General features: G+C 36.7%; 1 protein-coding gene across 2 annotated transcripts in view; it reads left to right on the top strand.

Annotated features, from left to right (window-relative positions):
- LOC105218218 (uncharacterized) overlaps positions 1–19,789 on the top strand; it is a 48,315-nt gene extending 28,526 nt beyond the window's left edge. For both annotated transcript variants that reach the window (XM_054235995.1, XM_011193656.3), the window contains 3 exons: positions 1,887–2,020; positions 16,317–16,545; positions 17,689–19,789. In XM_054235995.1, coding sequence (XP_054091970.1) covers positions 1,887–2,020; positions 16,317–16,545; positions 17,689–17,810 — 485 coding nt within the window. In that variant the 3' untranslated portion in view covers positions 17,811–19,789. The remainder of the gene's footprint in view (positions 1–1,886; positions 2,021–16,316; positions 16,546–17,688) is intronic.
- Positions 19,790–24,214: the final 4,425 nt, after the last annotated feature.

The following is a 24,214-nucleotide window of genomic DNA, read 5'->3' as shown; positions in this document are numbered from 1 at the left end:
AGTGCAAATATGGAATTCTCAAATTTTGTATATGGAATTCAAGTATAACGAAATAAAGTAGATTGCCATACTACTAACAATATATACCACTATTAACAATAATTCTGTATTAAAATAATAGGTTGTTATGCGGTTCCAGATTTGCATACTCCACAAACAACACTTATATGATTCACAGACAACTTCAATCACCAAAAATCCGCCTTCTAGTATATCGCATACTTCATATGTGTTTATATACAAGCATATGCCGACAGGTGCGAGGATCAAAACGTTTATCATACGCCACCGGAGCACAATCGAATATCGGCGCCTTGTCGCGCATTTCAGAGTTTATTCGTTGCACGTGCACTCCAGCACGCCAGTTGTGCGAACAAGCACAATTTATGAATGAGCCCGTGAATTGTCGTCGTCAATGCTAAACACTTGTGTGACTTTTATCACGTGACATATTATATAGAAACCGTTATTTATATACATACATACGTATATGTATGCATCTGAATGTGGACCACCTCTTCACACAACTGCAGTGGCACATTCCGCAGGCACGGAGAATCAGTCATTCACGAGCTTGCTTGATGGTACCTGTGAATGCTAGTTCATACAAGTACAGTGGTGGCCATACAATTGGGGATAAATATGTTATTCATGACTTTTCAACATTTTTTATTTTATGAAAATATTATGAAAATGATTATAATTAACTGAAAGAGGAATTCATTTTTCAATGACTAAGAAGGATGTCTTGTTTCTTAGCCAATACTCAACATCTAGATGCTGTAAAAAATGCATTATATGTTTTTGCCCAACACTGTATTCACTCATACATATAAGCGCCGAGGACGTGATGTGATTTTCAATTTGTTGCTTCGAAGTTTTTTTTTTTTTTTGTTGCCAAAGCATCAAATTTATGTACTGTGAAAGAAAAGTGTCGTGCGTGCGAAATACGATTTGAACCAAATAACCGAAGGGCGGGTGTTGCGCGCTAAGTTGCTGTGACACCTGCAAGCATTGATTTTAAATCTTGTAATTCTTTACATTGTATGGAAATGATTTCGACTCGTGTCTGTAGAATATTTAATTTACATAGCGACTTAGTGAATATATTATATTTGCGTTAAATAAGATTGAGTTCAGTAGAAAGACATGTAAATTTGTATATAGTATTCTATGGCTTCGCGGGGGAGAAACATAGTCGAGATATACATGCCTCAAATTATGCAGAAAATGTTGACTTAGCGTGCCAACTTGCGACAACGGCATTGAAACTAATTTGTATTGAAGTGTTTTTAGTTGTAATTTGCATACTTACCATAAACACGTATTGCAGCTTTAAAGTTAAGTTGTGCAGTGAGAAAATAGGAAACTTCCTTGTAAATAAGTTATTCTAAGTTATGTTAAGTTCACTTAAGTAAAGTTATGTTACGTGCAGTTAAGTTAAGTTAAGTTAAGCAATGCTTAAATAAGAGTATTCAAAAAAGTTATTCTAAGTTATGTCAAGTTCACGTAAGCAATGTGAAGTTATGTTAAGTTAAGTTGAGTTAAGTTAGTTGAGCAATGTTTGTATAACGGTATTAAAATAAGCTGTCGTAAGTTATGTTAAGTTCACTAAAGCAAAGTTAAGTTAATTGTATTTAAGTATGATTGAATTAAGTTAAGTTATGTTAAGTGAAGTTAAGATAAGAAACTTTAAAATAATTCTGTTGAAAATGGTTCTTTACTAGTGCATTTAAGCAAAGTAAAGGCAAGTACAGTTAAGTTAAATTAAGTTAAGTTATGTTAAGCTAAGTTAAGTTAAGTAAAGATAACTTAATTTAATTTATTTAATACCCAGATCAAGAATTTATAAAATATTTCAAATCAATTTTACATTTTCATTACAGTTTTGCCACGCGACGGTCCACATATTCGAGGCCAACATAATCAGTATCAAATTGGTGACACCTTAGCTTTGAACTGCACTTCGGGAAAGTCACATCCGGCATCACGACTGCAATGGTTAATCAATGATCAACCGGTAAGTGAACGGTGAAATAACAGCTCTCTCGCCTATTTTCTTTGCAAATTAGTCCATTTTCAATTAGTCCATCTTGTATACCATATATTTAATGATTTTCTGTACACATAACCAATTTTGAGTTTTAAATTCGGTTTTTTAGTTTATGGTTCGCAGTACATGGCCAATAGCGACTTTCAATTTCTTACAATATATATTTGCAAAAATGTATAAATTAAACAAAAAAGTCATCATCAAGTTGAGTTTATGAACTCATCCTTGCACCGTTTACCGACATAGTCTTATCATCGCAATAATTTCATCGCCATGACTGATTTCACCAGGAAATCAACTTACTTGTTCTACCTTTGTCTGCCTTAAGCTTAAGCCATTGCTCAACTTGTTCACGTAGTATACCCGTACAGTGAAGCACTCGAAGACAGCTGTTTGCGCTGCGAGAGCGCGCATAAAACAATTTCCTTTCAGCTGTTGGCTGTGTTTTAAAAAGTTCTCTCGTTACTTATAATCCTGCGGAAGCTCATTGATTGTCTACTCTTTTTTATTATTATTTTACCTTCCCCTTTTTGTTTTTGTACCCTTGTGTTTTTTACTTTTCACTATTCACTTTTCAATTTTCAATTTGCAATTGATGTGGCGACGGCCTCGGTGTCTACTTTATGGCGGCCAATCAAACTTTCAAGCCAAACAAAACAATTTTTACAATTGTTCCACTTAAATTGCGACAGGTGGCTGCACCACTGCACCGCTGCCACCGTTCACTTTTTACATTAGACTTGTGTGCTTTGTAATAGTTCTCGTTGTTTCCTTCATTCTCATGTTGCGTTTTTTCACAGTTTTTTTGCTCTTTGTTTTGCCTTTATCTGTACTTTGCCTATTAATGTGCTCACTTTTCCTTTGTTCAATTGTTGTTCATTCATTTGTTTCATACTTCATTGCGTTTGCACTCCGATTGCTTGTATTTTCTCCGTTGTTCCACTTTACCATGCTCTCCTCCTTCAGCCAATTTATGGCGCATTGCTTCCTTACTTTCGCATTTAACATGTACTATGTAGTACCCGTACCAACTTCTCTTGTTCGCTCACAAGTAATTCTATTGTATTCAACCATCAACCATCATTTACATTGTTAAATTCAATTGCGCAATTTGGTCGTGAGTTGCGGATTGGCCGTTCATTATAATTACCTTACAAGTAATTGCTAATATTTTTCTAAATTTTCCCTTATCTCGTTTTTCTAGTTTTTATCAAATAATGAGAAAATTTAAAATATTATTGAATTAGTTATTTTAGAACATAATAAACAAATCAAATCGCGTGTATTGCTATTTTTTTAATCCTATAAGGTGGTAGAGGAGATTAAGTTAGGATATAATCGTTAAAAGTTCTTGGAACCTTTTTTCTCGAAAAAATATTAGATTATCCGACCCAAAAAATAAATAAGAAAATATATAGTATTCTACATTATATTGGTATTATATTGCTGTCTTCGATTCGTCAAACTTTGTAGAGTAGCGAATCGAACAAACTGTACCAGCTGATTAATTAGATGAGCAACACATTCATTAACAAAATCTGTATCAGAATACCGGGTTTAGAGAACTTTTTCACTAGTTTAAGGGGCATTTTCAAAAAATCGTTTTTTTTATTGCTTGTTTATTCGATAGTTTATATTTTCAAAAATATCCTGTGAAAGCGGTAAGATCGTATCTTGAATAGTTTTTGAATGGTAGCGTTCTAAAGAACGATCTCTCGCTGGTATAAGCAGCTATAGTCGAAACTTAAAACGCGTTTTTCTCGAGACGATATTTCTCCAAATTGCTGACATCATAACTCAACGATATATTGACCGATTGACTTCTTTTTGATTGGTTGAAAATTGTCAATTGGGCATTTAAAAAAATGCCATTTTTTTACCTAAAAAAAAAAATTTTTTTTTCAGTACTACGCCATTTTGTCAATTTTGATATTTTCCAATATTCTTTTTGAATTTTTTTGTTTTTTTTGGGGAACGATTTTTTGGCACCTCAGAAGATAGCATATAACTCCGTTATTTTTCCATATTTTTGTAAAAAAAAAATTAAATATAGCTGAAAATGTACCTTATTATGTACTTCTTAAAAAAAATCGCGAAAATCGCCTAATTTTTCATAGGTTACACTGGTATAGCCTCTTAATGAGAGAGTTGCAGACCTCTCTTGTAACGAGTTCAACTAGCTAATTTTTTTTGTTACTTTCACATGTACTTTTTTGACGCGAAGACGGTTTCTGATTTTAACGGCTGAAGGGGAAACATTTTATATTGTTGAAAGCTGATTTCACAGTTACTTTAACAAATATATAGCTTTGAGTGGATCACCTTTTAATCTGAAATTACTAGAATACTAGATTACTTTAACACTTTCTTATGTTAAAAAGCGCTTTCTGAGGGTAATTAACAAATGCAAATTTCTAGACGTTGTTAAGTGATAGCTAAAGCTATGCTTTCGGCAAACATTTATCTAACTCAAGTGCACAAAGCTTTGTTTTGATGACCTCAATAAGGAGGCTAGAAACATAAACAAACAACAAATCTCAAATGAATGCCACTTGGAAAGACTAATTTATTTCTTATAATAACAAAATGTCCTTTACTTTTGAAATGCAAATTTCCTGATGGTAAACAAACTAGACTGATGTCTTGCAAATCTTCAGCAATAATGTATAACTTAAGTATGTCATATGTATTTGTATTTGTTGTAACTTAAGCAACAGCGTCAGACATCTTATTATAACCACACAAATAAATATACACATACATGAAGTAGAGACCGGCATGCCATTACCGCTGGAAATTAATGAGCGTCATTTGTATGCAACACGCATTTAACATGCAGCGGCTTGCAGCAACACAATACACACTGTAAATAGAGTTCGCTGCTGCACAACAATCTGGCCCGCTGGCATGTGTTGGCTCATGTGGCTTTGTCTAAATTCCTGCATTAGATTCATTACAAATCACCTAGAAGGTGAATGGCAGCCGCATGCATGGATGAATGGATGAGGAGCAGAGCAGAGACATTTGATCGTTTATCTTAGACATAAAATAAGTACATGTGCCATCTACGTTATACCCGGCATACATATTTACTGGTGTCTATGTATAAGATATTTAGGCCGAGTAATGGTATTAGGAACACTAATGTCAGTGTTTGGTCGATGAGTTGCAGTGTCTCATTAGCGGAATGCGGAGTTACATGACGGTTGTATGGTCTAAACGCTTTTACTAGAATACAAGTTTGTTTATTTTTAAGAAGCTAATGTAGGCGCTTTAAAGATAGGATATATATTTTTAAATTCTATCTACGACACTATCACTCAGAAAGAGAGAGTCTAGGAAATCCCAGAGTGTCTAAGATGTTACTAATTTGCTCCTGTTCTTACCACCACATATGATTACTCCCAGCGCTGTGATTAATTTGGCTGCTGTGCGTTTATTGGTTCACATCGACATCGCAAAGTATGCGACAATGTCTGCTAATGCGATAAATTTCGTCTTTATCTCGAACAGTACTGTGAGACTTTGCTGTCAAGTATCTGCATAAATAACAGTCACTTCCGTTGTTGGTGGTCGCCGGTTGTTGGTTGCGCTCATTTCCAGTGCTTCGACAGTGTTTTTAGTGGGGTCTGTTGGTGCCGTTTGCATCGCCAATTGCCACTGGCAGTTAAGACAATTTAATTTTTCCAAATTCCATTAAATTTCGGTTCAAAGGCAGCTGAGGAAGCTGACATGTGAAGGAGGCTGTGTCATGTGACACACGTGTGTGAGCGGTTGTGTGCCGCAGTTGACTAATTAAATTTATTCATTTACATGATGAACGTGATGTCATTAAAATAGTGATGCCGTGTCATGCCATGGCACAGGCAGCGAATGCCAAATGCAAAATGGCCGCTTAAATGTTCGGCAGAGTGCTCTTTATTCAATTTGCATTCGTGTGCTGGCACCCACTTCAGTAAAATTCACTAAAATGTTGAGGATGCTCTACGCATTTCATGCAATTTAAGAAGGATTTGGTTGAGCTTGGCAGTCTTGGGAGGGAAAAATAAAAATAGTAAGGTTATAATTAAAACGTCCTTATCATGTTTTACTCCTAGTGGAAGACGCGTAGGCAGCCTGCAGTAATCAACGGAGTATTCAAATGGGTTTAGAATTCTATTGTTTTGCAATTTAAGATACGAGCTCGTATTTACTTAAAAAAGGTTTGATTGGGGTTATTTGATCGCAATAATTATTAATAAAGGGTTTTTTTTTAGATATGTGTGCTTTAAGAGGAAAAAAAACGATTTAATTTAATGTTATAGCAAAGAATTAGCTTTATTATAAAGATAAGGATTTGATATTATTTTTTAAAAAGGGATTTCGGGAAAGTGACAGCCGTGGCTGGGTCGAATAAAATTTAAGCCGTGAGGTCCTATCTTTCTAGACCACTTTTTGCTGCAATTGCAGCCGTATATCAGCAATAAACATCGTTCCGGAGTAAATCTCTGTTCATTTTGACATGCCAAATCAAATAGAGTATTAATCAAGTGACAGCTGTCAAAAAGACCAACTCCAAAAAAAAGTATTGCCTCATTGAAAACCATATTTCTAAGGAAACACCCTTTATTTCTTTTGCATCACTTAAACCTCAGTTGTCTTATTATTAAAGTTACTTATTAGAGCAAATATTTATTTATTTGCTAATATTTTATTATTATCACCTAAATTAGTGTCTTCGCCGACAAATGCACTGACATTAACAGCAGGACTTGAAACTTATTGTGGTAGCTTTAGAAACATTTGTATTTGACACATATCCACACAGCACAAATACAACAATTATGCATATATACATACATGTATATGTATGAATATAAGTTTAAGTTCCAGACTGCTGTCAAAAAGGCTGACTAAGGTTTATTGGCGTCGTGTCTCGTTCTCCTCCAACGGACCGCCTGTAGACAATAGACAACAATCAACAGCTAACAGACAGCATAACGGTAATTCCCTTCGTGTGCAGCACTTTCATTACGGTTTTTCGAATCGAATAATCGAATGTGCAAATATTGCACCGTTGTGCTTTTTAATTAAATTGTCACTTCATCAGTGCAAATGCAAAATAACGGTAATGTTGAAATTATTTAGTCAGTTGTTGAATTCACTACAAATACGATTTAATATGAAAAGTGTAGACATATATGTGGACAGACAGACAGGCAGACAGGCAGACATATGCATACAAAACTAGCATATTCAGGCGCTTAAGTCGTTGCTTGAAGTTATTAAAAGATTTGCTGGTGCATTCACCAAGAATTTATGCAAACATTTGTAATCAAATGCAATTTTGTTGAGTAATAACTTGTCAGTTACAGGCTAACACACACACACACACACACACACACACACACACACACACACACACACACACACACACCTGCATGAGCATGCAATTACCACAAATCAGACAGACAAACATAAATTCCATGCATATTGTCTTGCATGGCTTTCCATTACTTATTACCCAATGGATGTATGTATGTGCGCTGGACTCCGTTTGATATCATATATGTATGGAGCCAGGCTTTACAACGCCTTGATTCCTTCATCCTTGTAAGCTTTTACTAAGAATTTAAGCATTTGCATTTCTTGTTTATTTCACCTTAATTAAATTATTTACTCCAATATTTGTATTTTATTAATAGTCGTTACAATTCTTCTTCTTCAAAATTATTTGGTTTCATTATTTATTTTTCTCTTCAACATGTTTTAATTAGTATGGTTAGCCGCAAATGTTATTAAAAACATGTTGAAATATGAAATATTATGAAATTCGAAAAAAACAAAAAAGCATAGAAAAGAAATCTTTAATTAAAACATTTGCTACGAATTAATTGCATTTTAGAAGGGCTAAGTTCGGATGTAACCAAACATACTCTAGCAATTTATTGAAGAAATTTTATTTACATAAAACACAAATTTACCCATTAATTTGGCATAAAGTTTAATAGAATAACGAAAATCGATATATACATATTGAATATGAGTGCTGAGATAATTCCTGAACCGATTTCATTCATTTTTACCAGCAAGGTATATAGTGCACCTTGACTATAAAGACTATAAGCTCACTTAATCTTGCTAAGATATATCACATATTAACCAATACATATATGAGGAGTAAAGCCCACCGTATTATTGAAAAATCTATAATTAGGTATATGGCAGCTAGGAGATGTTATGACCCGATTTTAATAATTTTTTGAAAAGAGACACACTATTAGAAGAAAACGATTTCCTCTGAATTACATTAAATTATCAGAGAGATTTATCCATATTTTCGGTTAAAATTTACCCTTAGGCGCTGAGTTCGATATCTGGGGCTTTGAAAAGTTATAGTCCGGTTTCGATAATTTTTTCACAAGTGATGCCACAGATCATATACAGTATTTGTGTAAAGTTTTATTCCGCTATCTTCATTGGTTCCTTACGTATACATTATAAAGTGAAGGATTCAGATGGAATTCAAAATTGAGTTATAAGGAAAGAAGTCGTGGTTCTAAACCGATTTCGCCCATTTTTGTCCGTGTTATCAGGGTGTCCAGAAAATATTGTATACCGAATTTCATTGAAATCTGTCGAGTAGTTCCTGAGATATGGATTTTGACGCCATTTTATAGGCGGGGCAATGGTCCGATTTTGCCCATTTTCGAAAGCAACCCTCCCACGGTTCAAGGAACATGTGTCCCAAGTTTCATTAAGATATCTGAACACTCAAGTTATCGCTTGCACGGACAGACGGACGGACAGACATCCGGATTTCAACTCCACTCGTCATCCTGATCATTTATATACATCTAACTCTTTTATTTCTTGGTGACACAAACAACCGTTAAGTGAACAAAACTACAATAATCTCTTTAGCAACTTTGTTGCGAAAGCATAAATATAATATGAATCCAAACATCTTTCATATGTGATTTTCGCATGAAATCTTTGGATATAACTTGATAGACACTGGTCTTGTCTGACTACCCTATGACATTTTTTCCTAACCTTTATATTAATATTAAAGTAAATGATAAGGCTCAGTCTTTAATTTGGAATAATATATATGTATGTAACATCCGTATTGAGGTGAATCAAACTTGGCAGGCATTTGAAAAAAAATACACAAGATGCCGTAATAAAGCTTAATAAATATACAGTTTTGTATTTGATCTAATCCTTTGAGTATTTAGAAGCCTAGGCGTGCTTAGCTAAACGACACTTGTTTCCAGTTTTTTTTTTTTTTGCATTCGTCGTCGCTCGTCTCTATGAATATTTGTCTACAAATTGCCGCTGCCGCATGTGCACATATGCTCGGTTGTGTATGGCAGCTCAGCAGCGATCAGTGGCAAGATGTTCATTCAATTATCCTTTTTGCAGCACACCCTTCTCTCAAGCAGGAAAAGCAATTTCTATGCAAATCACCGCCAACATTTGTGCACCTTCACAAGTCGGTGCCACCTTCCTTCAAGTCTCTGCTTGTAGTTAAATTTACATTTGCCTTGCCGTTTCTTAGCCATTGACTTTGTGCACCAAGCCAAGAGGCAGCTGAGCGCTTGCTTACAATCTAAATGGGTATTTAGTGGCGGTGTCTGTTTGTACAACACAACAACAACGGCAACAGCAGTGAGGTCAAATGCAGCGCAAGCAGTTCGTATGTACATACATGCGAGTGCCATGTGGCATGGTACAACAGGTCGTATGCGTAACATTGTGGCGAAGGGTTGTAATGAAGCGAATTGCTGGGTTGCACTTAGCCAGCAGACATTAGTGGTGATGTTGGTGTCGATTTACATTTGTGGCATACAAAACAACATGGTTATGAACGCATTCATGCAACACCTGCGGCATAAAGCCGTTGTATGTGTGCTGGTTGGCATTTCGCCCTCGGTGTCACAGGAGGCAATGTCTGCTGAGAAATACATGCACGAAGGCACACTTGTGTATTATAGCAGTTGCAGTGGCTGTTGCCACATTCAACCTGAATGCTGAAAATGCATGAAATTTTGCCAAATTTATATATGCAACACATACATACTTGGGAACAAATGTCGATATATATGCATGTAAGCGTGTAAAATGTGATTCAATAAAAGAATCGGTTATATAGCTTGTGTAAATCTATACGCTTATGAATTTCCAAAAATACCATTTAGTGCCACCATTCACAGAGCAATAGCACCACTGCATGCCTGATATGATTGGGGCATGGGTTGCTCACCGCAGTGGCTAGTCTACAGTCTATAGTCTAAATGGGTCCCACGCGAATATCCCCAACACACACACACACAGACACATGTGTATTGGCATTAAATGTTGGCAAAAAATCAATGAGTACGATTAGGCACGCTCTCCTATTTGTTTTGTTTACTCGTGTCGCTCGTGTGTGCTTACGCCTCAGAAACCATTTACAACCACTCACACACACACGCACACACAGACATGTGTATGTGTATATGGCATATTTAAATTCTAACCCATTTTGGCATGCAGTGCATGCCCTGAATACGAGTATACACAACTACTGCCAATATGGAGTGCTACGATTTCGCATTTGAATTCCCGCTGATAGCCGCCCATTTGCATGTCTGAAAACTAAATTTACTAACCCGAAATGGAAGTCAATGTATTTGCTTATTTCTCATTCGTTCTTCATTCGCACTGCTCCCTTCACTTCTGTGTGTATTGGCGCTTGAGTCACAAGTCGGTAGGCATTCATGCAGATAAGCATGCAGCCATTCAGCGCAAAACCATCATTTAACTATTTGCATGACTCACAAAAAACGAAACGAAACGAAACGAAAAAGAAATAGAAATTGAAATATAAAATGGTGAAACAGTACAAATTGGTAGTTTCTGCGCTCGCATGTGATGGACACCCGTAATATAAATATATACTCCACTTAGACGTGTGTTGAAGCACGTATGCATACAATTCCCAGAAAACCCCTCTCAACTCTCAACTGCATACATTTGGTTTTTATTAAAAAATTCAAATTATGCTAGGTAAGGAAGCGCAGAGCTCAGCTGAAAACGCACCCAATAAATTATGAAAATGAGCAATAAATATTCAGTTATACTGGTATTTGTGCTTTATTACAGGACTATCGTGACCCAGAAATGTATGTGGGAGATTTAACTTCTTTGATTACTTTGTGGGTTGCCAAATTAACATTTAGTACTTTTACAAATTTTTATACTCACCTAACGGTCGCTAGTAACACCTAAAAATAAACGAGTTAGATATAGAGTTATATGTATATACCAAAGTGATCAGTATAATTCTGTCTATCCGATAATTTTAGTAAAAATTGAGATATCTTAATGAAATTAGGAACATATATTTCCTGCAAGACTGTTAGAAAAACATATCTCAGGAACTACTCGATCAATTTTAACGAAATTAAATGCAAAACATTTTTTCGAATTACTGATGTTACGGATGAAAAATGTACGAAATTTGGTCACAATCACAAGTCCATTGAAAGTTGGAAACCCTAATATCAAAATGTCTGAGAGACTTACCTATATTTTCGGTAAAAAATTTGTTAGAAGCACTGTGGTTCTCATATTAGATATAAAGATCTTAAAAACTTATGGACCGATTTCGACGATTTTTAGAAGGCCGATGCCACTATATAATTGCAGTAGTTCTGTTCCGATATCTTTACTAGTGCTTACTTTATATATTGTAAAGTGAACTATTCAGATCGACTTCAATGTTCTGGTATATGGGAAGTAGGCGTGGTTGTGAACCAATTTGGCCTATTTTCACAACATATAATTGGGAAGCTAGGAAGATATTATGAACAGAATGTCATAGGAATTAGTCGAGTAGTTTCGGAGATATGGTTTTTAATCCATAAGTGGGCGGAGCCACGCCCATTTCAAAAGATGTATACCAATTTGAGTGCAGCTCTTTTGTACCGTCTTTAAAATGAAATTTAAGGTTTCTGGTGGTTTCCCTTACTGAATTAAAGCATTTTTAGTAGTTTTCAACATAACTTTTGTATGGGAGGTGAGCGTGGTTATAATCCGATTTCCTCCATTTTTGGACTGTATAAGGTAGTACCTAAAAAAAACGACTGATATAGCTTTAGTAGTTTACGAGATATGTATAAAAAACTTAATAAGGGGGGGCGGTTGTTGTAATATGCACACCCACTTCCCCAAAAAAATTACATCCACATATGTCCCTTCATAGTACGATCCCTCATAACAAATTCTCTTCTCTCCTCTTCAATATTTTAATTTATGGCTTAGTTATAGCTGTCTATATTGTTTCGTTTATTGCCATTTTGAGTTGCCAAGAAATACGCCTTCCAAGTTTCATCAAAATGTCTCAATTTTTACTCAAGTTACAGCTTGCACGGACGAACGAACGGATGGATAGACGGACATCCGGATTTGAACTTTACTCGTCACCTTGATCACTTTGGTATATATAACCTTATATCTAACTCGTTTAGTTTTAGGATTTACAACCAACCGTTTAGCGAACAAAACTATAATAATCTCTTTAGCAACTTTTGTTGCGAGAGTATAATAATTGCACAATTATTTAATTGGTTCATATTTTTCTAAATTGAGAGTTAGGGGTTGATAACTAGGTACTCATAATTATAACCGAGCCAAGGTAATAATGTTTTCGTCCTAATAAAATCGGCGGGTTTTCAATTTACTCTATTTCGGAACATTGTTCACTTATATAGTAAATATTTCAGGTTATTATTTAGAAATACTTTATTAAAAAAATTTTGCCATAAATATGGGACCCCTTCAAGTTTGGCTAGCATACTTTATCTGGTGACCTATTTAGCTTTATACATTTTTTTTCTTTTATTGAGCACATTCAGGCATTAATATCTTAAGATAAAGAAGAAAATGGTGAAATACACAGAAAAAAGTCTTCAATGCGGAATAAAATTGTAATTTATTGTTTCAAAGATATCCAGAAACCAAAATATTCTTAAATGTCAGCAAAAATTTCAATGGTGATACACCTGAAAGGCGTCAACTTTCACCTACCAAATATGAATGCTACCACGCAATTTAAACCACTCACCGGTATTTCCGAGTATTTAAATCAGAAATTTCTGCTCGAGTTCAGATTACAAAATGTCTACACAATAGTTGAAGTCCAACAGTTCTCTGAAATAACTGGTTGAGAGCAAACCCAGAGATATAAATACATGGCACCTGCAGCTGCGTTGAGATTACATTTGATGTGGCACAATGGCTTTCAGTAACGGTGGCATGCCGCAAACACCATAACACTCAACAGTTTGACTGTCAGCGTTGCATTTCACAATGTTTACACAGTGCGATTCGCTAAGATTTTATTTGCACTGAAAATCGCATTCAACTCGGGAATGAATACTTCCGCATCGCCTTTTCATTGCAACACACACACACACATGCACCTGGCAAAGCGAATGGTGTAAACACAGTGATAGCAGAGTAACGGTGAATGGGCGCAGATTTTCATTTCGTTGAGTGCTTCTTGCTTCGTGCATCTTGCATTTCACATTAAAGCTGCAGCCGCATTTGTTGCTTGCCAGAGCTTCAGCGCTTGAGAAGCCGACGCCTGGCTAACGAAGGAGATTGAGGTTTGTAGCGCAGAACCTCATGTGTTGGCATTTTATGGACTCGATTTATTTCCAAGCTACTAATTCTCTAAGAAAGTCTTCAGCGATGTAGTGCTTAATTTGTTTCAAACATAACGGTACATATGTTGGTGGTAATGTTTGAAAACGATGTTGCGAGAAAGGCTTGCAGCTAGTAGTTGCCGTGTAGTTGGCATGAATGCAAATAAATTCTGCAAATGGAGCACTAAATTGTAACAATAAGAAAAATTAAGAAAAAGAAAATAACAACACACCGTGTAGACAAACAGACCAGAAACCAAACAACGAGAGCGAGTGAGTTAGTCAAGCAGATTATCACCGCGTTGCTTGGTTTGACGTTGCCGGTGGTCTCCCGCTGAGAACCGGGTCGCACGGCGCAGACTGGCATCACCATCTTGCAGCTGTGCTGCTGTGTTGCTAAAATGTCTGGAAAATTGGTGAAAACCCATTGCGGTACTTTACTGTTTAAATATTTATGAAAGAAAATTGTCTCTGCGTCATTGCCGGTAGACGGGCGTGTGCACCATGTGCGCTCCGAGCCAATTTCCAGTTGCTGATGACAGTGCAAGAATTATCGTGCGGGGAGAGGTGAAGTGTGCGGCTCTCTTGTTGAGAAATTGAGAAAAAATATGCTTAAGAATATGCAAGAAATAGCATAAACAGCATTCCTGTATAATATATAGATATAATGATATGACGAGGTTGACAGATGTTTGACAAAATTTTCGAGGTGCGCCATGAGTTCATTCGACAGTTGATGAGCGCTTAAGATTTAAAGTTTAAGTTTGCCGGAATTCTATGAATAAGTTCAATGATTTTGTAAATTTAGCATGGGGGTCACGAGGATATGTTACTTTGTTCAATTAAATTATGGCGATTCAAGAGAGCTGCAGTTCAAAAGTGTTCGGAAATGTAACTTTGAGACTTTCAGATTTTTATTTTATTTAAGTCTTCTTAATCCTTTTTCGAAAAATATTTTGATTTGATCTGATCTCTGGGGATATACTATATATAACTTCTGAGCTTGAAAACACAATTTAATGGAATATTTATTTCAGTTTACTCTTCAACATATGTAGCTTAAACCAACAAATATTTTTCAGAAGCACAGCTTCCTCCTGCCGAAGCTCGCGTAGTACAAACACATTGACTAAACCTAAAAGTATACATATCAGAAAAAGTAAGAATAGGCTAAATAATAAAACGGTCCATTGTGACTACAACATTTGACAGTTACATGCAACTGCCTATATACATATATACATGGTAGGTTGATTGCTCGTTGGCCATGTGAGTTGTTGCGACACGCCGCTTTGGCCTGCGGTTATGTCAATGTCAATGCTGCACTGACGTACAGTTATAACATAAAAAAGCTTTGGTTTTGTTAACAACGCTCATAAAGCAAAACGATTTTTTTTTTAGTTGACAAGCGAGACTGAGCTTGGCTTTGATGAAGAGCAATATAAAGAGAAAATTGGAACTCTGGTGTATATATGTATTGTATTGTTGAGTCTTTATTATGGAGTTGAGATCCATCGTCTGCGGTATTCGCCGTTGCCAATGTTCTGAGGACCATAAATCTTGCGCAAAATTTTCCTCTCGAAAACTCCTAGTGTCGTCTCATCTGATGTTGACATCTTCCAAGCTTCTGCACCATAAAGCAGGACGGGAATGATAAGCGACTTGTAGAGTTTGATTTTGGTTCGCCGAGAGAGGACTTTACTTTTCAATTGCCTACTCAGTCCAAAATAGCACCTGTTGGCAAGAGTTATTCTGCGCTGGATTTCTAGGCTGACATTGTTCGTGTTGATGATACTGGTTTTGTTTTCAAATGCAAATGATACAATTGAAAATATTATATTCACAATATTTCATTTATCATCAAGAACCATAAAAATCGAAATTTACAGAATAAAAATCCAGTCCTCACATTTGCAGCGTTCTTAATTATTTGGCACACCAACTGTTAGAATTTTGAAAATTTATAAATCACAAATAATGTAGAATTCATTCCATTTATGTATTAACAAATTTATTACCTATACAACACTAAAACACATTTAGTTCCATGTAGCAGCTGCATATTAATTTGTTTAACCCCTACACGCTACCAAAATAGCAATAGAAACTCAACCCCACACCCACCCCGCGCAATTGCCAATCACTGGCGTCAGCTGTCAGAGGTGCCAACACTTTCACCCGATGAGCCGTGACACATTTTTAAATACTGTTTTGCAACGGACCTCACTACAACCACACACACTCACACACACACCGGACGATGTTCGGGTTTTGCATGACCATTAGTCGGTCAGCAGCGTTTAATTAAAAATAAAAATCCCACGTGCTGCGTCATTGCAACCCACAACCACTTGGCGGCTCATCCATTCAGTGTGTGCTTCATAGTCGCGCAGCGATTTTCACTCGGTTTAAAACCTCACATTGGCAAGCGTTTTTTATTTACCGTTTGGTTCACTATTGCGTGGCGCTATGTGCCAGGCTATGTGTGCTCAGCAACCACTACATGCATACGCTCGTACTTAGATATGAATTATGCATGTGTACATATATACTTAGAGGTTTGTGTGTTTGCTTGTGTGTATTTTCAGGTGGTTGACGATGGCTATCTGATAGCCTACAATGACACCGTGCACAAACATGGCCTCATAACGTCAATGCTCGGCCTTGAGTTGACAGTTGATGGACGTCACTTCCAGGACGGCGAGATGCGCGTCAAATGCTTGGCCAGCATATCGCCGGTGTTGTGGAGCGGTGACAAGGAGAGTGTGCTGCAGCGACGCCGTGGCATTATTGACAATCGAGAGGCAATGCTCTTAGGTGAGTTGAAAGCGTCAGAAAAAATATATTTACTCGAATAGACACGATAACAATTAAAACATGTTGCAGTTTATGCAATTTCAAATACACAGCACTATATAAATTTATAAAATTCAAATTGTGTCTGAAATAAAGCATTTGGTTTGTTTGGCGGTTTTTTGGTTCTGTAGCTTTTGAGAAGAGACTGATTGACAAGGTGTTGACTTGCAAAATTAAAAGCGGCTTAACAAAGCAACTTGAAAATATTTTTAGTGACCTACTTTTGTATTTTCCAAACTCGATGAAATTAGCAATTTAATTATTGGTATGCCGTGAAATAATACCCTTGAATTAAAATAAACTGGCGACACTTACTTTTTGCAAACGCAAGCGACGCTTAAACAATCCACATTCGTAGATTTCCTTTCATTCGATTCCTTTACGGAGCGCATCGGAAATTGCATTAACTCCTCGCGCCCGAAAAACTCAATTTAATGCATCACAATTTCAGCGAAATTGCATTGAACGAACACACGCGCTTGCTGTGCAGTCTTCCATCACCACTGCCATCTGTGCAATTCTTCTGCCGGCTCTTCAATGTGCGCTCTGTCTTCTTTGTCTTATTGCGTCGCGCGTTGACTTGAATTTCAATGTAGCCGCCATTTGTGGTGTTCACTGCCAGCCTGCTGTCCTCCGAGCGCATCGCCGACATTGCCAGTAACGCTGCAGTACGTGTGCGGCATTCCAGAGTGCCAAGTGCAATCGCTCCGCCTCAAACGCACGCCCTTACATCCCTTTTCGTGTGTACTATTTATGGTTGACCACAGCGTTCAGCAAGCAATTGCATTGCCTTTGCATTATTGCCCAGTGCCGATGCTTGTTGCTGTTGTTTTGTTATTGTTGGTTGCACAGCTGGTTGTTGAATCCGCAGTTGATTGCTTCGCACTTGAAATGCTAACGTTGTCGCTGCGAGACATTCATCCAAACTCTGCAGCCAACTTGGTGCCGCACATGAGCCAGTCAGCCAAATATTTTGCCTTGCAACATCACTTCCGTTTGCAATCATTTTTTTAAGCGCCACAACGAAAGATATTTATAACTAAATTTCATTAATTCTTTTCCACTTTTTCTTCTTATTCTTTTCTTTTTATACTCTCTTTACAGTGCGTGGCGCCGCCGCTCGGCTACATCCGTTGGGAAATTTTCTCTGCAGTTTGCGTCTGCTGACCGCCGTCGCCATACTAACAATAACATGTCAATTACTATTGAGCACCGAACAAGCATGAATTACAACAAATGATACACACCCACAAACAAACACGGATACATACCTGCAACAACAACCCCACACATACATAGAAAGAAGCATGCACAATAAAGGAAGTCAATAAAATTACCACAAAATACGAGTAGTTAACTAAAGGCAAACTAATCTTAAGATAGTGCAAAATTCATAAAAGTGTGTAAGAAAATGTGTTGTATAAGCTGTATGCATGCCGGAGAGTATTAAATATAATAATATTAAAGCGATGACTTTGTAGTCGTGCTGGGCGTATACGCAACATTCAACTAACTAGTAGCTAACTTACTTGCATACGACTAAATTACTGTTAAGGTTTGTGAAGTAAATGAAATACTCTCTATGCTAACACAAATTGATTTGTTCAGTAGTAATTGCATGAGATGAAGATTTGGTTGTTGAAAATATTGTAAATATACTTATATCACAGATATACATACATATATATATATACTATTTAAATCCATAAAAGCATAATGTGTAAGCATTCAATACAATCCTTATGTATATTAGAGCCAAGTGGAGCTTTAAAATGAAATCAAATGAAATGTAAGTAAGCCATTTTTCAGAGCTTCTTCGGTATTTCATTTAAATGACATCTAACTTAGCGTGAACTAGTTGGAATATTATAGGGTTAACTACAGAACTTCTCATCTTGTTGCTGTAATTTAAATGAAATGTATTTCGATTTCCTTAGTAAAATAATTATTCATTAAAATTTCCGGCTCTATCGGTGAAAAATATTTATTTTTAAATATTTATATAAAAGAGGTATGTTCAAAAAATAACGGGAATTTTCGTTTTTGAAAAAATATTTATTCGTCTACATTAATTTTGTCAGCTTCCAAAGAGTCCCTATTCGATAGCCAGTGCTTTTTCCAATAATTGAAATATTTCTCAAACTCGATTTGTGGCATATCCTTTAGCTCTTTCAGTGTTCTTGTATGCTTATATAACGAGAATCCTTTCAGGTTCTCTTTATTTTTGGAAATAGAGAAAAAAATCACGCGGAGCTATGCCTATCGAATATGGAGGCTGTGTCATTTTTAGAGTGTTGTTTTTGACCAAGAATTCACACAGAAGCAACGAAGTGTGAGCTTTGACTAAATCGGAAAATCACCAAGCTCTTAGAAATACGCCTAACTTTAGTGGCTGCCACAGACAAAGTAAGCAATAAATACAGCTCAAAATTTGATCGTTCTTCAAAATCATGTAAATCAACATAATTTTTTTTTTTGATAATTGGATTTTCGAGCAATTTGAAAAAATCCTGTTATTTTTTGAACACACCACGTATTTACTATTTTTGGAATTCTTTCTTAAATTATAAACGATTTCGGTCTACAGTGCCTCTGGTTTTTCTAGCATCCCTTGGAACCAACACTCACTTCTATGTCCCTCATTATTCAACTACAAGCATTTTCCTACCCGCCACTGTTTTGCCTCGATTAAAACCACTCAAACGTTATTTAAAAATATTTCACAAATGGAAATTATTGAATGCCAGCGGCTGTAAATATTTGTAAATGTGATTAAAATAAAATTAAAATATGAAATTATCATGTTGGTAGTAAAGGGCAAAAATTAATGTAAGTTAATATAATATGATTGCTGTCTGCAAATAATACCGAAAATAATTATGTACAAACCAGTACGATGGAACATAGTATACAACATTAAATAATAGCAACAACCACAAAAAGCAGCAAGACAGCAGAGCAGAAAATTAAATTGACCAACTGCTTAAACACACACACACACACAGATATATATATATAGTATATGTATTCATATATGCAGTCATGCGCTGCTGCGGTCCACATAATTACAATTACATTAAAATGAAATTATTTTTGCCTAAATAGGGAATTATGTAGACATTTTACTAAAATAAATATTATTAAGTGCATTTACTATTTATTTATCTTTTTCTAATTACGTGCAAATCTCCTTAGTAACGCATTATCTAAGTGTTTAAGCCATAAGCTGCTTCCATTTGTGTATGTATATGTGTCGTATGTATGTAATACTCGCATTATCTGCGCTTTCAGTGCTACTATCTACTTGAATAATTACTTTATTTTTATATATTTCGATAGCATAAAAATTTGAGTATTAGCGTCAAGTACTATGAGTATGAGTATGTGTAGCATGAGTATAGCTGACAGCTGTTGCTACAAGTGGAATGGCGCGGTGATTGTAAATCGCTTGCGGGTGAAGTAATTCAAAATAAATTAAATAAAGAGAAAACTGTCTGTGTTAAACTGCGAAAAAATTAGTGTTTTAATTTGATAAAATGGAATTTTTTATCGGAATGTTTAAGGTAAAAATAAAAATTTTCCTTCTTATAGAAGATTATTTTTTAGTAGAAAAAATATGCTCAATTTTAGGCATCCGTTTATTTGGTGTAAGCCAGTAGCAGCTAAGATAATTCATAATACTAGTTAGAGACCTAGGTACCTTCCAGGTATTACCAGATTTGATTTAACTTGCTTCGAGATATGAGATATAAAGCCTACCGGATGTTTGAAAACTCTAATATTTGGTATATGGAAGCTAAGGGAAAGTTTTGAACCGATTTTACCCATGGTTGGCACAGAGGGACATTTTTAGACAAAAATATGCCCCTTGAATTTCCATTGAATATCTGTATCTATCTGTCTATACTTACCGGTATTTTCGGTAAAAAGTTATCCATTGGCACTGAGGTCTCCACTTTCGATATATGGGGTCTTGAAAATAATAGTCCGATTTCGATTTCCGATTTTAGATGAGCGATGCCACAGCTCCAGTGCAGTATTTGTGCAAAGTCTCGATATATTCATTGGGTTTTTATTTATATGTTGCAAAGTGAATGAATCAGATGAAATTCAAAATTATTTTATACCCAAAGTAGGCGTGGCTGTCAACTGTTTTAGTTCATTTTTAAGATATAATATTAGGAATTCAAGAAAATACTATGTATAAAATTTGGTTGAAATTGGTCGAGTAGTTCCCTGGATATGGCTTTCCTGGACCACGCCCATTTTCTTGTTTTTAAACCACCCTGAGCGCAGCTTTCCTATACCAACTTTTCTTTAAAATTTAGATATTCTGGTAGGTGTTGAAACATTCTCTCGCAGTGTCTCCTGGTATAGAAGTATACACTGCCAGCAATTTCAGTTGCAAGCAGTGCTGTTATATCCACTCGTAATATCTCTTAACATGACAACAGTTTCGCCTCATTAATTTGATCAATCAACGTGCGAGTAAAGTGTATTTTATAAATTATAAGTGTGTCGAGTTTTAATTAGTTTAATCATCAGCCGGCTGACCCATACCAGAACACTCAGAATGACGTACGCAGAAATAGAAATAAGCTTGTACCCGTTTATGGGCGAGTATAAGTTCATATTTCAACCGCACAATCGGCGTACCTCTCTTCCCCTGAACACTCAACAACCGAAGTCAGGAGTTAGAAGTGCGCTGCCTGCTGCTAGCGCGGGTTGAGTAAGTGAGCGTAATTATTATCTTGACACGGCTGCCTCGCTTGGCTTGGCTTGGCTTAGATTGGGTTGTGTGTGCAGCAAGTGTGTCGGCGATCTATCATAATTGCAACAGTGAAATTAAAGGAAACGCCAAACAACGCCGCACAAAGTTTGAGCTGACGCCACAACACACCAACATAGCATTCAGCCACTTGCCAGCTGCAAATAATCGTATGGTTAAAGTGCGACAATGCAACAAAACTCGCACAAAAGTGGCGAGAATGAGCGCTCTTGCAATGTTGCACTGTTGCACTGTGTGGCCAAGTGTTGCAAGTGCATTGCGTCCGCACACGCGGCGGAAAGCACATAATTTCATGCCGTTGCTTGGTGCTCGGTGCAAAGGTCTCCAAAAACAACAAATGCAACAACTACATACTTTATATACTCGTATAGCAATGGGAGTTAAGAGGCAAATAAAACAGGGAGCAAGCGAAATGAAACCACGCTGCTCGCTGCATAACTGGGAGCGCAATCGATTTTCGCATTGCTGTTGGCGCCGGCTGGCTGACTGGCTGGCTGGCGAGGTTGCAAGGCTGCCGACACACAGCAGCGGCGCAATAATGTGGAAATGCTGGGAAATTGTATTGGGGAAAAAGCGCACGGCGGAAGCAGGCGGACGGCGGAATTGTTGAGGAGGTAATCGTTGGGGCTTTGCTGACTTATTGCGGCAACTGCTGCTGCCTGGTTAACACTTTATTTAGGTCTTGCAGCAACAACGAGCCGCATTCGCATTTTACTATTTTATTTTATATCATTCGCCGTTATTTTTATTTTTTTTTTACATAGCGCATATTGTACCGTGACTTTTTTCTTTCGGTGAATTTTCTGCTTGGCACTGCTTTACAATTAAGCAGTGTAAATTTCATGAAACTTTTATAGTAAATCGGTTGCTTCTGTCAATTTCTGGTGTATGCTTATTACCGTGATGTTTCCGAGACCAAAGATTGTCAAAGATTTGTGGTAGATATACTATAAAGATTGTGATATCATTTCATTATTGTCTCTTACTTTAATAATAAGCTCAAGTAAGGTGAAGAACACGAACCACGGAGCTCCACTACTGTGGAGGGAAGCACATTTGTAAAGCTTTTACCAAAACGAATATTTCGGTTATAAATACCAGCGCCTGATTTCCTTCATTCAAATGCGAATGTACAAATTTCTCACTCAACTACACTTGAGTCATAATGTTTTGTTTAGTACTTTAAGCGCCCTTATACGGCATTTAAGGCAAACGGCCTAAGAAACCAAGAAACCAGACGTCCAATAAAGCCTGCGTGAGGCTTATGTAGGCGCAATTGATTCGTCGGCCATTTCCGTTTCCTTCGTGTGCACAGCCAACAGGCAGCGCCTACTGGTCATTTACCTCTTGTCGTCGGCAAAGCAATCAATTGCATTGCACTTGCCTTCCAGTCTGGATGCTATAATTCAAAAGCCAGCCCCTCCTCAGCGCCCTCAACCAACTTGTAATTGGTGTTCGTGGTAATCTAGTGTTTAGTTATAAATATTTAGCTTTGTGTTTACCACTTAATATGGGCGTGTGCACATTGCCCAAATTTATTGTTTCGCAAGTCAGTGGTTGCCTCCGTTCAAACACACTCATTAAAATAGTAAAGCATACTTAGGGGTACAAAATGCATAAGCCAACTTATACATATGTGGAGTTTGTGTGTGTGTGTGTAATCTCAATTATAAACCTGGATTAGACAGGTGTTTTATGTGCACACTTGATAGGCTTGAGGCCTGCTTTGGCACAGTACCTGCTTGCAACGCCTGAATGCATTCAATAGCGACGAGTTGCCACAGGGCATTTGTTGATTGCTTTTGTTTGCTAATTGTGTCTTACCGCTTGTGTTTATACATGCGTGACCATAGCGGTAGGGTTGCCATAACTTTCATTGACATCAACGGCATTAGCAGCCAACAACAATAACAACGATTCTAATATGAATATAACATAGCCTATTATTCGCTTACCGTTATTTTGGCCTATAATATTCAAATATTTATGAGCTACTTTGGTGTTTACGCTTGGCCAGCTGGAAGCCTGCCCAAGCAAACTTGACATCTCTATTCATTGCAATGCCCTCTCTGACTGATACTGGTACTGATGACGTCGAATTTCAGGTTAAGATCATATTTCTATTATACTCTCCTAGTGTGATTAAAAATGCATTTATTCGATCTCTTTGATTTTAAAAGCTAGCTTTTCTAATGCTAAAATTGTTCCATTAACTGTTCAAAAAGTGCAATATGACAACTATAACTGCTATTTAGAAGAGAAATCAAAATATAATCTATACTGGTATTCCTTACTGGATCTGATGGATACACGTCCAACATTCCATATTGCCAGCAATACAATGAACTGAAAGTACGACGAGAAGAATAATAACAAGTAAGGAAGGGCTAAGTTCGGGTGTAACCGAACATTTTATACTCTCGTAATTTATTTATTTAACTTTATTTATATTATATAATACACAATTTGACCCATATATTCGTCATATATATTGCATAAAGTCCATTGAAAGTTGGAAACCATAATATTAGGTTAGAAGCACCGAGGCCCTCGTGTTCGATATATGGGGCCTTAGAAACCTATGGCCCGATTTCGACGATTTTTTAAATGGGGCTGCCACACTATAAACGTAGTATTTGTGCAAAGCTCTGCACCGATATCTTCACTAGTGCTTACTTTATATATTGTAAAGTAAACGATTCAGATCGTCTTCAAAGTTCTGGTATATAGGAAGTAGGCGTGGTTGTGAAGCGATTTGGCCTATTTTCACAACATATCATTCGGATATAAGGAAACTATTACAAACCAAATGACCCATAAGTGGGCGACGCCACGCCCATT

This window comes from Zeugodacus cucurbitae, chromosome 2, assembly GCF_028554725.1.
Source record: "Zeugodacus cucurbitae isolate PBARC_wt_2022May chromosome 2, idZeuCucr1.2, whole genome shotgun sequence".
Taxonomy (NCBI): domain Eukaryota; kingdom Metazoa; phylum Arthropoda; class Insecta; order Diptera; family Tephritidae; genus Zeugodacus; species Zeugodacus cucurbitae.
Note: the sequence above shows the minus strand (reverse complement) of the source record. Positions and strands in the feature narration are given on the sequence as shown.